Source organism: Triturus cristatus, chromosome 7 (assembly GCF_964204655.1).
Source record: "Triturus cristatus chromosome 7, aTriCri1.1, whole genome shotgun sequence".
Lineage (NCBI taxonomy): Eukaryota > Metazoa > Chordata > Amphibia > Caudata > Salamandridae > Triturus > Triturus cristatus.
The window spans coordinates 1592132963-1592149789 of NC_140590.1; the positions used below are offsets into that span (position 1 = coordinate 1592132963).

At 40.2% G+C, this 16827-nt stretch overlaps 1 protein-coding gene across 1 annotated transcript in view; it reads right to left on the reverse strand.

Annotated features, from left to right (window-relative positions):
- Nucleotides 1–16827, reverse strand: part of LOC146812454 (piezo-type mechanosensitive ion channel component 2-like) — a 711007-nt gene that overhangs the window by 123359 nt on the left and 570821 nt on the right. The window contains exons 37-39 of the mRNA XM_085619448.1: nt 10934–11092; nt 5257–5505; nt 3392–3650 (exon numbers count right to left, since the gene is read on the reverse strand). Of these exons, the coding sequence (XP_085475574.1) occupies nt 3392–3650; nt 5257–5505; nt 10934–11092 (667 nt within the window). The remainder of the gene's footprint in view (nt 1–3391; nt 3651–5256; nt 5506–10933; nt 11093–16827) is intronic.

Here is a 16827-nt window from a genome sequence, read left to right on the forward strand (position 1 = left end):
CATGACTGTGCATGGAAATGTGCATCCTGTACACGACAATATGGTGGCTCGCCAAGGTGGGACTTAGACCCATGTGAATGTTAAAAATCACTTCCATATAGGTGGATGGTCAAGGGCCAGGGGAATCCCCCATAGTGGGCTTGGGCTATATGTGGGTTTCACAATGGTTTGCGCTGCTAACTACAAATACCACACCTCTTATAGCTCGGGATTCCTAGTGTACAAGTTACATATCGACAGGCTGGGCATCATCATCCTCCCCGTCTCTTTCGTTCTTGAAGGCTGTGAGTAATGTGTCCCAGTATTGCCCTATGGGGTATTTGCAGATCCCCGCTGTTTCCTCCCCGTGCAATGTTGTACTCTCGGCCTGCGCCCATATCATGAGTGATCTTTTTCAGCAGAGTGTCTCTGGGGGGTCGGTGTGCTTCCACCTCTTTGTAATTAAGCGCTTCGCAACTATCAACCCCAGGTCACGAAATCGTGACGTGACTCTGTTCTTCTCGGACCTGGCATAGATCCCTAATATACAAATTTCCCATGTAAGCGGCAGGGATGTCTCAGTGCAAAGTGCAGGGGCCGTGACAACTTCTTGCCAATAAAGTTGGAGGGAAGTGCAGGACCACAGCATGTGGGGCGGGTCCGCGTTAAGCTGCCGACAGCGTGGGCATGCAGAAGTGGCGATGATGAAATATCTGTTTATGTTGTCGGGTGAAAGGTACGCTCTCTGTATAATGTACGTTTGTATTAGTTTGAATTTAGAACTTCTCGGTATATATGAAGAACCAGCCAGGACGGCGTCCCATTCCTTGTCAGTCCATGGCTTGCCTCTGTCCGCTTCCCAGCGGGTGCTTAGATTCAGCATCGGTTTCAGTGTGTGTGTGAGTAAAGCCGCCACCAACCAGTGTGTACTATATGTGATCCCGCCCCCATTACATGTAAGTACTGTAGTAGCAGATGTGTTGGTGGCTCAGCCGTGAGATCTCCCCAGAAAGCCGAAAGGGCCTTTGTGAAGGAAGTGTGCAATAGGAATTGCCCTGCTGGCAAGTCAGTTTCTTCCGCGGATTCCTCAAAAGTTAATAGTGCACCATCCCTGTATAAGTCGCCCAGGGTGTCTATACCCGCTGTTGCTAATGTGTAAGAGCCTCCTCGGATGTGCCTGTCCTCCCCCTAGGCATCCCCGAGAGTGGCAGTAATGGAGCATATGGGATTGTCGTGTGAGTGAGATGCAAGCTCCTCCTGTAGCACTTATGCACCAGTCCTAAGTGTAATTGGGATTGCCGTGGGGGCTTGGTAGCGGGATGGAATAAATGATAGATTTAGGATTGGGTCCATGGCTGTTGCAAGGTCGTCATATCTTCCAAACTCTTCCCACTGAGCCACATCGTCACTCATTGCAGCTGGGCCGCTATATAGTACAGCTCCATGTTGGGGATGGCCAACCCTCCCTGACTGGTAGGGGCGTATAATTTTCACTGTACAACATCGGGGCCTGCCTTTGTTCCATGTTAAGTCTCGGAACAGGCCCTCCAGCTCTCGGAAGACCTTAGTTGGGACATAGATGGGGAGATTTGAGAAGTAATATAATAGTTTGGGAAGGACAATCATCTTCTGCAGGGTAATGCGGCTCATAACATTCAGTGGCAGTGACTTCCAAAATTGTACCTGGGCCCTAACAGCCAAAATCACTCTCGTCAAATTGCCCTCCAGCAAATCATCAGGCATCCGATATATGAAGACACCAAGATAGCGAAAGGTGATGGGGTACCATGAAAGAAGCGAGCCATTAAGGAGCACATCCATTTCAACCGTGTCTACACTAAAGGGATAAACCCCCAACTTGGCCCAGTTAACCCGGAGACCCGACATCTCTTCAAAGGCCCTGAGCGTGTCTGCTATGGACGTGGGAATGTCAGTAATTTCGCTCACATACAATAGCAAATCGTCAGTATATAGAAAAACAGCATGCATCCCATTGCCCAACTGGATTTCCCACGCCTCACTATCACCACGAAGCAACATCGCCAGTAGCTCCTTTGCAAGAGAAAAGAGCAGCAGGGACAGTGGGCATCCCTGGCGGGTCCCTCGCTCCGCACTAATGGGGTCCGATACAAGCCTACCGGTTCGGACCCGAACAGTGGGTTGCTAGTATAGCAGTTGAACCATGCTCAAGTAGTGATCACCTAGCTCGTATTTATTCAGTACCGCACCCAGATAGGGCCAGTCCAGAAAATCAAAGGCCTTCTCCCGGTCCAATACCAGGCAACCAGAGTGGGGCCATCCATGTATCGCTTACTGCTGTACCCGGAAGAACCTGTGAATGTTGAGTGAAGTACGCCTGGCGGGGACAAAACCCTTCTGGTCAGGGTGCACCAGCGTTTTCACTAAGGGCAAAAGACGCTTAGCAAGTAGTGATGCAAAAATCTTGTAATCAGTGTTGAGAAGTGCTAGTGGGTGAAAGGAACCCAGAGATTTAGGGTTTTTGTCAGGTTTAAGGAGGGACACCAGCAGGGCTTCATTTTGTGTGCCGGTAAGTGTGGAGTCATCTATCGCGGTCTCATACACTTTCAGCAGCTGCGGTACTAATATATGTGCATAAGCCTTGTAAAATTCAGTCGGCAGTCCATCCGGTCCTGGCGACTTCCCGTTGGACAGTGAGAATATGCAGTCTCGAACTTCCTCCGAAAGGAGAGGATACGGGTTGGCGGACCTTCATGTTGGTGGTATGTATACTCCATTGTGATGGAGTATACATACCGACACCATTTAAATTGGGCCCTTAATTGCAAATTAAGTTAATAGTGATGTTCATTCTACATTTAAAATAAATACATACAAATAATGTATAATAATATTTTACATACAAATAATTTTACTAACTTTAAGTGTATTAAACTTTTCCATACTAATTTACTATTGGAGGAATCTACAGTTGGGCAGGAGATCGCTGTATGATAAACTATAGGAAAAACTAAAACACATATTAAACTTGGAAAAAGTTAGTAAAAATTCTTTTTATGTTAACTATTATCATAAATTGTTTGTATATATATTTTTTTAATGTAGTACAAAAGAAAAGATTGCTAGAGCACTATTAACTTCAAGACGGACCTTAAGCAAATTTTGCCTACATGGAAATTCCTCCCTATTAGAAAAATAAACTTGTTATTAAATCCGATTTGCATGGAAAATACCCTACTACTCCCCATTCATCATTCTGCAAATCACAATTAGATTTTGCCCACATAAATGGCTGTATTTGCACACCGTCAACTAAGGGGAGTATAATGCAACATTGTATCTGATGCCACCCATCTTACACTGTTATTATATGTAATCATTGTGTGGAACCCTAGGTGACAAATCACATGCCTATGTGGAATCAAGTTCTTACTTCTGTGTAAATGATGGCCGTCATCCAGAAGCGTTTCGAGGGCCGTGGCACAGATAGCATCGCCCAAAGGAAGATGAGGATTGGCAGGACCAGGCTAATGAAGGAAGCTGAGATCATGTGGTTCAGAATTATGACAAAGTAGCAGAGCAACTCGGACTTGGAGACCATGGTGTTGTACAGAGCAAAAGCCAGCTTTATGGGCCGAGGAAGGGTCTCATAGAATTTTTCTGACTGATCAAGGTCCTCGTCCTGGAACATTCTGTAAAACATATCATAGGATAAATCTCATGAGATCACATTGATTTTCTTTTATTTTCATTTTTTCACGGTGGTTATGCCACAGACTATCCAGCCCTTTGTTCCCAGTAATACATTCAAATTTGAGTGAAATTGGATGGAGAATGTCATTAAAACCTGTGAAATTGTCAATGGATGTGTACTTCCTATCATTTTTGGAGTTTACTTTCTCTAGCTTGGTGTGGCTAGAGCTAATACTCCTTTAAATTCCATAAAACCGACCAACATTTAAGAAACCTGATTTGGATTTTATGATGAGAATGATGGTAAGCACAACGATGAGAGGTACAATATTCAGTTATTTGAATTGTGGGGATTTTCTCTCTGATTATTAATCGGTTACTCTTTGGGTTATATGTAACAACTATGTGAAGTGTGTGATTTATCAGAACGCTAGTTACATTCAAACATAATCAAGTCTGTTGTCTGAAAAAACATAGCTGCATGGTTAAGCCTTGACACCATACAACACAATGTTTCGGTCTGTTGGTAGTATCCAAAGTCGAATGTGGAGCAGGTCAAGTCTGCCAGGTGCTTGCTTCAGAGCCCACCCCTGACCAAGACTGAGTGATGCCCATGATGGGGTGGTAGATGGTTTTGAAGGCTCTGCATGACACCACATTGCATCTATAAAATAAGAGAGCCCATATCCACTAAACTCTCAAAGTTGTATTGAAAGATTGAAAAGCACATTGAGATTGCAACTTTGCCTACTAGGCTCAAGGAATCATCTACTCGCTCCTTTTCTACACCCTATGCAGTCCATCCACTTACACACACCTTCATTCGCACTGAAAGGACATTATATTCTCCCATTCTTATCAACACTCACTGTAGATGCTGTCTATAACCAAAATGGGCACTCCATGACTCTCTCACCCAATTAAGGACGTCTAGATACCCTATAAACGGGGAATATAAAGCTGGGAGTATAGTAATGTAGCTGGGGCTGGACACCAATTACGAACTGAAACAAGTGCAGCTAGGGTTTTGCTCCTACAGGCCATCAATGAACCTCATTCATCACATAGGTATTTCACAATCCATTTGATTTTCTCTCATTGTGGAGAGAGAAGAGAGAGGTAAGTCAGTGGAACTTTTCCAATTTTTAACAAGCAAATTGTAAGATCGTGGGGTAGTAATGGACATTCTCTGTAATTCCTCAGAAACAAAGGTCAATCAAGCATGATTTTGTTAAAATCAGAGTTTGCAAATGATAGAAACTTTTTTTTGTGATATTTGCGACTGGGTGGAAAACACTAAGGGTCTGATTCAGAAAGGTAAACGTACACTTTTGTGTAAGTTTACGATTGCTTATTATTTACAAAGAGATTTACAAGTAGTGTCTTTACAAGTGCGGAATCTTGCACATAAAACAATACGTCTTTTTATGTACGGAGACTCCGCACTAGTTTAGATACTACCGTTAATCCCTTTGTGAATAGCAAACAATTCTAAATTTACACAAAAGTGTAAGTTTACCTTTGTGAATCAGGCCCCAAGAGATTATAAGTATAAAACAAAAACAAAAAGACAGGATGCATGGACATATAAGTTCATATTCTTGCCTATTCAGAAGCAGTTCACTTGCAGTCATCATCAATGGCACTTCGCTCAGTGGCCTGCTGATGTCACTACCCCTGAAGCATCGAGGCGACTCGCAGTCATCTGTATCTGAAGAGTCATCCTCCATGTTAACGGCAAGCACTGTACTGTAAGAGGGTGGGAAGTCAGTTTTGGTTTCATCTGTGGTATTGTCCTCAGCTTCTTTATCCAAGTATGGGCCTTGCTCCTCTTCAGGCTCTTCCAGAAGTTCACTAAACTCAGAACATAACAATATCAACATTTTATATATTAAAAACCACAAAGCGAAATGTCTATTGGCAGTTACAAGAGATGTTATAAGCAAAGGTAATTGTACTGATTTCATCAACTTTATAATGATAAAAAAGCCGAGTGAACATAGCTGAAATACATTCAAATCTATGACCGGCAGGGTACACGCAGATATCTATACTGAGTGAGTTCATTCGACTAGCTCACAAAGAGATACACTAAGCACTTTTAAGATGGAAATTTCATATCTACAATAGTAACAAAGTTTCCAAGACTGTTTAGTTGACTTTGACCAAAATTGTGAGGTATGTATGAAACAAAAATAAACAAACAGAATCAAACATCATTCTATTTTAACATTTTTAAAAAAAGAAATACATTTGAACACTCAGACTCCTGGCAGTCCAGAAAAGAAATTTTAGAGGAAGCTTATTTGTTAGCAGGTGTGCAGTGCAGTAGAATACTCTACAATAAACACCATAACGTTTTGTGAGGTAAACTCAGTATCTCTTCTGATAATTAAGTCTTGATTACAAGTGACCTCGAACGGGTATTTGTTATAGATTGCCCCCCCATGAATACTGATACCACTGCTCTTTTAAGAGAACGTATAGCACTGGCCTGCATCATGTCATGTCAGTTACAGTACTTTTTCATCACAGACTTGGGATCCTGCCCTACATCTATTTGCCGTTTTCATTCTTCCACTGGTAGAAGTGAGCATTCCATATGATTTTAACAGGAATTCACCTGAACAAGAACAAGGACAAGTAAGCAACTATCATTATTAATAATGCAGTCTTGTATAGCGCTTAGATGCCTATAGGGTATCCCAGCTCTTGGGTGGAAGACTAAACATCTTCAGGAGTGGAACTGGAGTTTTTCAGGTTTCAAGCACACCAGCATGAAGTGGAGGGTTGGAATAGTCACGTTTTAACCCTGGGGGGGGTTTGGGGGCAGCGCGGTGGCGCGGTGCTCATGACGGAACCACTCCGTCATGAGCCGCGGTTGAGCTGTGCTCATGACGGAGTGGTTCCGTCATGACTCCGCCCACTGCGCTAATCGCTCGCACGGGCGGGGAATTAACGCCGCGTGGGCGGCACGGCCGCCAACGGCCGCAGCATGACGGAACCACTCCGTCATGAGCACACGGCGACCGTGGCTCATGACGGAGTGGTTCCGTCATGAGTGGGGAAGGGGTTAAGCTTCCTGCGGAAGGCATGTAGGGAAGAACATTGTCGAATAGATTCCGGGAGTGAGATCCACAATTTGGGACCGCATGCCGAGAAGGAGCAGCCGCCCATCTGGACTTGGTTGACTAGGAACTGTAAAAAGTGAGCAATTGCTTGAGCCCAGAGTGTGAGAAGGATGGGAGGGAGTGCAAAGTTTTGCAGGTACTGAGGCCCTGAGCGCAAGAGGATTTTGTACATATACCACAGTGCCTTAAACTCAATGCACTTGTCCCCTTTAAGCCAGTGGAGACCATAAAAAAGGTAGGACACGGAGGAGTGTTAAGGGAGCAGGAACAACAGTCTGGCAGCAAAATTCTGAGCCACCTGAAGGCATCTGATCACAGCCTTGTCTGCTCCCAGATATAGGATAGGACAGGATCATGGGCTGTATGACACTACATTTCCTTCTCCTTCAGGGGATTTCCATTAACAGTCATGGGCACAGAGTAGAATAGCAGGCCTATACAAAATATCAGGAACTGGAAGAAAAAAACAAAATATCAAGATCCAAGCAAAGAGATTCCTCATATGAGCTTACCATACAAAAGTATCTGCTCTGGAATCTGAAACTAGCAATACTGTCTTGTGAATGTATGGACTGAGTGCTATGTGACCATCTTACAAATCTCCAATATGGGGATGTTTCTCAACAAATCAGCAGCCATAGATGTCCTTTGAGTAGAATGGGCCTTTGGGATCTGTCAATATTTTGATAACAGAGTTGCATGCAAGAGGTAATCCATCTGGAAATTGACTACTTAGACAAACAGAATCACTGTTAACAAACAAAAAGTTGAACCTCTTTTGTCTAATGAAGATAAAACGTAAGAACCTTTCTTATATCGGGAGTATGTAATCACTTTCAAGGTGTGGAAGGCGTCTGAAAAATGTGGAAAGAGAGATAGTATGATTAACATGAAAATTAGATACCTTCTTAGAAAGAAAATTGTGTTTTCATGGCCACTTTTTCTTTATTGAAGAGTGTGCAGGGCTTGATGGAACATAAAGTTTGAATTTCACTAACCTTGAATGCAGATAAGACAGCTGCTCAGAAAGCAGCCTTCCACAAATTCATTTGCAAGGGTATTGAGCACTAGTGAATTTACATTTTGTTTCCTTTAAAATGTCCATATAGTCCTGAGGGAGATTTATACTTTAAAAGTTCAGTGGCCATGCTGTCAAATTCAACAACAGTGTTGTACCCGAAAAGATGAAGAGGGTTAGTGAATCCACCATTGGAGTGGCCGTCCTAGCATTAGAAGGATCATTCTCACTATGCAATAAGTCAGTCTGATGATTACTGGTAGGATCAGGGGTATCACTGGTAATGTGCACAAACACTTTCCTGACCATTCAATCAAAAGGGCTTACCATTTCGTACCACATTGGCAGTACCTGTAGGGCGAACTCTGAACATTTCCTGTTTTCTGCATTTACAAACAGATCGAATTGTGGATAACCCCAGATGTTAAAAATGTAATTTAGCACTTCATCATTTATAAACCCCTCATGACTTCCTTGGATAATCCTTCTAAGGGAGTTGGTTTCTGAGATGTATTCTGAACATCTGGGTGGTGGACCACTGTGATTTGTAGGTCTCTAGCTATTAAGCATTTCCAAATCGCTGGTGTTTCAAGAAAAGAGCAGTCTGAAACTAGACTCTGCATGTTTGTTCAGGCAATGCATTGTTATCATACTGTGTGTTTGAACAAGCCAATCATTTATTGAAGGAAGAAAAGATTTGAGAACTAAGCAAACTCTAAATTATTTGAATATGGAAGTAAGCATCCAGAAGGTCTATCGCACACATGCAATCCCTTTGCTTAAATTACAGTAGATTTGGTGTAAGGCAGTATCTGGAAATTTTTCACTTTATCCCTTTCTGTTTTGGGAAGCCGGACCAGTTCCACAGCCTACTTCTCCAAAAGGATGGTGATCTCTTCTTGAAAGCGTCTCTAGTTGGTACTTGGAAGACTTCTTTTGCAAAATGTCTGGAGGAGATTATGTAAACCTCTGAGAACAGCCACATTGCACGATAGTTAGCACCCATCTGTCTTTGTGATTCTTTTCAATTCTGGATGTTCTAGAGCACAGTAGGAAAACATTCAGGTTAGCAAGCAGCAGCATTAACCTTGTCTGTGGGGCTTATAATGAAGACATTTTTTAAAGTCGCATGGCATGAACAAGATGGTTTGTGCTAGTGCTTTTTAGAATTGTGAGGCAGGATCATAATTAGTTCTCTGGTAATACGTTTTTGCCCAAAGTTGTCTGTATAATTCACTTTAGTTTGTATTTACCTTCGTTTTGGGAGACAAGGTTCTGTCTGACGCTTGCCCAATATGTATGTTCTCATTTTTTCTGAGACAGTCAATGCAGATTTGCAAGCTTAAGGTGGAGTCAGGGTTTTAGAATTTCATTGATTTGTAATATTTCCAAATTAACTAGACTTCAGTTCCCCCCCAAAGTTAAGTTTCAATTCCTGATTTTCAGAAAAGTCAGGCCTTTTGAAATTGCAGATTCTTCAGCAGGACGTGTTTATGTGCAGAGAGGGCTGAAACAGTTGATCTGTGATCTTGTCTTGTAGGACATTATTAAGATTCTATGGATTTCCGGTACCCATGTATGTCTATTGCAGAGACCATGCCTTGCAAGCTACAGAGTTTCCAATTCTTACCACATAGCGAGGAACTAAGGGTTTTCACTGTTCATTTGTTCAGCCTGTTACACATTTATGCGCTTGGGCAATATATTTATTGCAGAGCTGTTGTAGGACTGTTCACCTCCTGTATCCGCATGACATTCTTTTCGTACAGGCTACATGAGAGCCTCGAAAGTATTTTTGAAGAAATTATTGGAGACAAGCATACGGAATGTATTTGCATTAAAAGAGCACTCCAGGTTGAATATGTGTCTTAGCCACATGTCAGGAGTCACAGCACTGCACTCACAAGCTTCTGGCTGCTACACAAGCTCACTTTGTGACTTGTATTTGAAGAATTCAATTTGGAAGTTTATTATTTTTTAACTTTGAATTACTAGAATCTTTAGCTACTTTAAAACTGTCAAAGCTTAAGTTCTGTATAGTAGTCTGATGCTTCTGACTCACTGTAAAAATCAAATAAACCAAGTATAAGAACGGGATGATTTTCTCTGGAAATGTAAAGCAAGCTCCTGGATAAAAGGTTGCTCTCACACTGCAACCTGGGAAGCTCCCTTCACATCCGCTTGGAACTCTTTCCCAGTCTCGGAGGATAAGGAAGGAAACATTCCATAACGTTAGTGATACAATGGGCATACAACTCTGCAAACCGCAGAAATGTAAGGATAGGAAAACTTAATAGCTTCCACAAATTTTGTCTGTGAGAGCTAATTCTTTCCAGAAAAGGGCAAAATGTAAACCACTATTATAAACCTATTAGTATCACTTCTTATGTCATTCTCTTTATAGCTCTGGTAAAATTCAATTTTCACTGCCTTTTTGCAACTATCTAATGTAAATCTGCCAGTTTTGGCCTCTGGGGCGCATATCTTAAGTCATGTTTCTGCAGTGTGAGTGAATTCACACATTTAGGAATTTTTTAATTAATATTTGGGAAAGATAGCTCAGGAGAACAAGTGTAATTGGACAAAATTGGTTATGGTTGTAGTCGACCTCTACTTAAGAAGCTCACATGATGAAAGTAGAATTATTCCACGGTGGGCTTCCAAGGCCTACACCCTTCAAAGTTTTCAGAATAACAGTATTTAAATTTATATTCATTGAATGTAACTCGATCTCGTGGATAGCATGAACATATAGTCTGATGCCATTCCTTGCGGGCAAAATTTGGACATTTTACATGTACAAAGACTGTGGAACATCTCCTATGAGGTGGGTGGGATTGGGGTTGACAGTCAGTATGAGCAACATGACTTGCTCTCTCACATTAAAATTGCTTTTGTTAAGGGATGTCATGACTGTAGTGATGTTGTTATTAAAAAGATACATGTAACTTTTCAATGCTATTTATGCTGAAGAATTAAAAAAGGAAAACCAGATAAGGAGGAGGTCATGCCTGCGCATGACCAAACCTTTTACGTTTTTCTGCATTTATATAACCATTTCCATAACTGCTAAATGCTATAAATATTTGCTCAATCTCATATCTTCATCAGGTCCATTTCTTTTCTCCAGTACCTTGAGGCCTCGCTTTCAAATGATGCAGAGTCAAACGCCTGCATCCGCAGAGGTCTTCTTACACGGCTAGTGCCGCTTCTCCAGGTAACTAGCGGAGCCTGATCCATTTCCTCTTCTGGAATCTGTTGGGCATAGGCTGTAAGATCTTCACCACCAAAGCTGAAAACAGAGATGAGAAAATTGACATATTATAGTAATAACTTGGCTTTTCTATGATGTTTTTTGCCACAGCTGTATGGCTTTGTAAATCTGTAAATAATAGGCCTCACTACTACTTACCATAATGGTACTAATGTATTCATCTCAGAAAGAAATTGGCACCCAGTCCTGTCTGGTGTAAACTGAATGTGTGACCGTCTGGGTTTTTGCTAATTATAAGTAGGAGACGCAGGAAGTTTAGGCCTAGAGGATTAGGCTGAGTGGTTTAGGTTTCAACACGCATTACAAGTGGTCTGCAATTCCTGATGCGACTAATAAAACAGGTGATATCGGCCCCATCAGGAATCAATTGTGCAAGAACACTGTTGGACCGGAGATTTTTACATAGGTAAAAATCTGACCGGAAGTTGTGCGAGAACACAGAAGATCTGAGTTTTTTATCCTGGGGAATATCTGGCGGAAAATGTAGAAAAGCATCCAAGATTCAATGTGGAAACACTGATTCCTGCATCTTATTCCTCGTTATCTTGTGATTGTTGCAGCCTTCTGGCACTACTGAGATTCAAAGTACTGGCAGTTCTCCAGGGTGGGGAGCTATCAGGCTAATTGACGGCCCACTTGTAATATCAATGTTTTAGGTTGGGTCTTGGCGTTCAGTGCTTTAAGGTTAGGCTTAAGGAAGAAGTTTAGGCCTACAGCATTAAATGGGTTATTTACTAGTATCTGCCTGGGCACTCACGTGGCGCAATGCAATGCATCAATTCATCAATTCACCTACCATTACAAAAGCCAGTAAAATTGAGCAGTTTAATGCCAGAACCCACCCAACTCTAAGCAAATCAATGCCTTAGTCTCATGTTGATCAGTATAGACGTACAGTACTAGTTTAGGTATAGAGGTTTAGGTTTCAAGGCTTAGTCTTATGATTGTAGTTGTTAAAGGATTGCCATAGGTTACAGCATCTAATCCAATTATTCCAAGTCAGATGCTTAGGCTTGGGTTTATGTGTTTAGGATTTTATGTTTCATTTATGCAAAAAGGATTTAGTTAAGGAGTTAAAGCAAGGGGGTTTAGCTAAGTTTATCAGATCACTCCATGTCACTACAGCACCTAATTTAGAAAGGTACGTTTACCAAAGCAATATATTCTGGGAAGTATAATGTTAATTTTCTCAGAGCAAACACACCGACATTGAACGTCTATATAACATGATTTGTAAATGAAAGTCCAGAATTAATAAAGTTGTGTTCTTCTGAAATTATGTAATTCTGTCAATCTTATTGTAATGAAGGACATTCTATTCCATAAGGAAGAAACAGGAAGTTGAGCAATCAATCAAGGTGTTTACTATGTCACTTCAGTGTGAACCAGTAATAAAAAGGATGTGTATGCAAGGCTTGTTTGTATGGTGAATTAATCACTTGAATCACGTAGCAGATTAAATGTACAAGAACATATTAATTGCAGCCAATTACTACAATGAATGCATATTCTATGAGAAATTTAGAATTTTCTTAAACGTGTGGGAAAGGGCTAAATCTAGGATTGCTTTTGTTTCCATTTTGCTTAGTTGATTATGAAGTGGTGGTGGTGCTGTTATTAATGGCTGCACATGCCATCAATATTCAGATTCTTCGTACAATTATTGTTATGCAGAATTGTGAGAATAAGATAATTGATCTTGATATATTCTTTCAATATATTTAATATCATACACACACACACTATGTAGTAGTTTCAATCATTAGGACCTGAAACTTTAGAATTACAATTATTTGCACACTACAATTTGGCGCTCATGGTTCCTTTCGCTTTATCGGCATCAGGCCGACATCACGTGACTATACGCCACGTATATTTCAGAGCGTGTATTTAAAATACAGGCGTTTAGGTTCCGGTTTCCGTTGTTTGGTGAAGACAAAAGATAATACACGACCGTCATGAAAATAGTATTGGTAAGTTTTTACTGTGTCATCCTTCTAGATATTTGTGAGAGTAAACCTTTAGGTCAGTGTATCTGAGCAGCAGTTTTTTTGTTCCACCTCTTAAGACCATTAATACAGGTCAAACTCAGTTACGTAGATAGTTTGTTAAAGGCTTTCTGTAAAAGTAACATCATAGTATTATAGCCAAAATATGTTATGTTTTTACAGGCTATGCAAAAATCCAGTGCGTGCCTTTTAACAATAGAGCAGGGGAAGTGCTTGTATAGATAATGCAGTAGAGAACGCGCCATATCTATGAAGTCAGCTATAGTAAACCTGTCCTTATTCATTGTGTGGTATAATGCTGAGAATAAGTTTCACAGACTTAAAATCAGTGCGTATTCTACATTTCCCAGTTCTATTTTCAAAATTAATCAGACTAGCCAAAAATGGGCAGCTTTGAGATTTCGATAGCGAGTAACAGCATCAGCGGCATTTGAGTGTTCGATTTAATCATAAGTATGGCTAAAGTAGCTGTACCTGGAACGGATTAGAGTATGCGCCACGGCCACATAATTAGCCTCAGTGTTCTGGTCACTACCTATTATTTGTTTGACACATTTATTGAGAGTAAGAGTGACATTTTAACGTTGGTGTGCATATGTGTCACTTTAGCTTATTTGTGGCCAGTTGAAGACAAGGATTTTGTTTCCTTTCTCCTTTTTTAGTCACCAATGAATACGCCCTTCTGTGGGCCGTCATTAATATCAACATCATATCGAACTGGTCGACATTGTGCCCATTTAATTAAAGTCAGTAGTCTTTCTCACACGCATATTTGGTCACAGGACATAGGAGGTAAAACATTTTTTATTATGTATTTTAGGTGAACTTACAGTGATGGAAATACACGAAGATCAGTGTTTAAAATATACGTTGAAGCTATGAGCAACAATATATTATATTATATATATTGCACAAATGATCAAAAGCTTTTCACCTTGGTAAGCATTAGACCATTCAGCATGTCCTGACAGGATCTTCTAATGAGATGTGCCATATTGAACTCGTCAGTTACAAATCTGCATTCCTATTTCAATTTCAGACCTACTGGGTCGCTTTGTACACCTTCATTAGTTACGAGTAGCCAAGAAGAAGACCATTACCTTTTGGTACAGCAAAAAAACTGTGGGGAGCCACGTTTTTCTATTGGCCATTTGCCCTGCCAGGTGCATTTCTAAAAATAAGTCTCTTCATTTTACTTGTTTCCTTCTTTTGTCTCAATACTTGGGAATTTCAGGTCTCTCAAATCATCTCACAAACCTCTCTTTTTACGGATCCCGAGTGTTTTCTTCTAAAAAATGCCTTGATTTATTCATAATCACTATAAGTATCAGAAGTACTGGGTGACACAGGAAAACCTCTCATTCGCCTTGGGTTGTTTTTATCTAAATAAATGGTTTTGTAATTATAATTGTTGAGACATGCTTAGCATGCATTTTCCCTTAATTTCAGTTTCTATTACAAATCTTGGATGTTTCTTTTGCGTTTACAGATACTCCTGCTCCGCGAATATATAACATTTTTAATCACTATAACAGTACAAATTTAATTTTCGGTTCTGAGGAAGGCGGAGGAAGTCGACCACTGCTTGGTGGAAAACATGACCAGTGACATATAATGAAAAAATACAGAGGCGGTGTCCACATCCAACTATGTTATAAACAAGTGTAAATCAGTATTTGTGCAAAAAATTATATGATATTTGTACAACAAATGAAAGCAGAGATTGTTTCTGTACACTGTAGTTTTCCATGTTAGTCATAATTTGTACTTTTTATTTTTAACTTTTCATGCTGTGTGCTTAGATGAATGAATGGTATGATTTGGAGTGTGTGTGTTGGTTTAATAATAGTATTTAGGGTTTTTTGATTGATTCTTTGTGATTATAATGAAATCTTACTCATGTTGAAATATTCAAATGATAAATTCAATTTGTTGAGATTCAATCATTCAGCTATTTCATGAATGAATTTTCACTTCCAAAAAAAGATAAAAATAGAAAAATAATAAATGTCTTTTTAATAGATTTTGTCTTTGTTAATTGATTACTTTGTAAAATATCAGTGTTTTGAGATGGGGGAGATATAAGCCTCAGGCTACATATAAAAGCAATAGAGGTCAGCTAGAGGTTGTTTATTGTCTATTGTCTTTTGGTTATTAATGGTGTATACAGTGGTTATTTTGATGGTATTTAGTGCTGGTAATATTAGTAAGGGTATTAGTGGATGATTGATGTTGGGGGTATTGTTTCTGGTGGTGGTATTAAAGGAATAGGTGGTGGTGATGATAATTGGGGGACAAAATATAGAGTTACAGAAATATCGGAAAAAATGACAGTGATACAAAAATATTGTGATGCAGAAACATCGTCAAGAATATCGATTTTTCAGGTAAGTAATATTGTTGTCAAGAATATCATTGTTAAGATAGTTTTCAATAATATAGTTGCAAAAAATATCGGTTTTTAATTATTTTTATGTGTTTTAGTTCATATATTAATTCTAGGTGATATTATTGTTTGTATAATTGTTTAGAATATTTTTAAATATAGTTTGTAATTTAAAATGATTTATAATTTTTAACGTAATTGGTGATAGTAATTTACAGCAGGTTACCAGGTTTGTAGGGGTATAGGGTGAGAAGTTAATTGAGAATAAATAGTTATTCATTTGTTATGAATTATTTATGTGATTATAAATTACGTAATTGTGTAATAATGATATTTTTTCAGTTATATATTAGGTGTGGGCTGCTGGGTTTGTAGTTGTATAAGGTGGTGAGATAATTAAGTATAATTAATTAACCATTGAATATTAATTTATCTTTAATTCTTTAATTGATTATTAATTATGTTAATTGTGTAATGACTATATTTTTAAAGTTATATATTAGGTGTGGGTTGCTAGGTTTTGTAGGCATATAGGCCACGGAAGGTGATTAAGTATAAATAATTAATAATTAATTATTGATTATTAGTTATTTAATTGATTATTAATTATGTTGTGTAATAATTCGATTTTTTGAGTTCTACATTAAGGGGCCGATTCTGATTCTGGACTTTTATTTTACATACAAATCGGATCCGTATTTTTTTCCATACAAATCGTACAAGTCCCTTCCAACCCGTGTAGTACGATTCGTACGGGAAAAATACATACAGATCGGCCCGATCCTTACAAATCGGATCGGGAAAAGCTGTACGACATGGACTTGTAAAAAAGACCATACAATTTGTAAAAAGGCTGTACAACCCGTCAAGTACGATTCGTACCGGGTTGTCAGCATGCGATTTGTATGGAAAATGGCCTGTATACGGGGAACGACTCGTACCGGGCTACAAAGCGAACCCCTATACGCCTCGTACCCTGGGGGTACGACTCGTACCGGGGTACGGGTCGTATAGGGGTATGAGGCGTACAGGGGTCCCCCCACATGCGAGGCATGTGTATGGAGTGTACCCCAACAACGCGCATGTACGCACCGTACATACGTGATTTTGGGGTCGGCACCGTACATACGCAGTTTTGGGGTACGGTGCGTACACAAGCGATTTTGGGGTATGGTGCTTGTACGGTGCGTACGCGACCAGTACCCCTTCAGCGCGTATATACGCACCGTACCCCACTTTCCGTGTCATCGGTACGCACCGTACATACGCACCGTACCCCTGTATTCATGGGGTGTACAACGCGTACATGGGGGGTCCGTCTCGTACTGTTCTCGGGGCATACAATGTTTTCCCGGCAC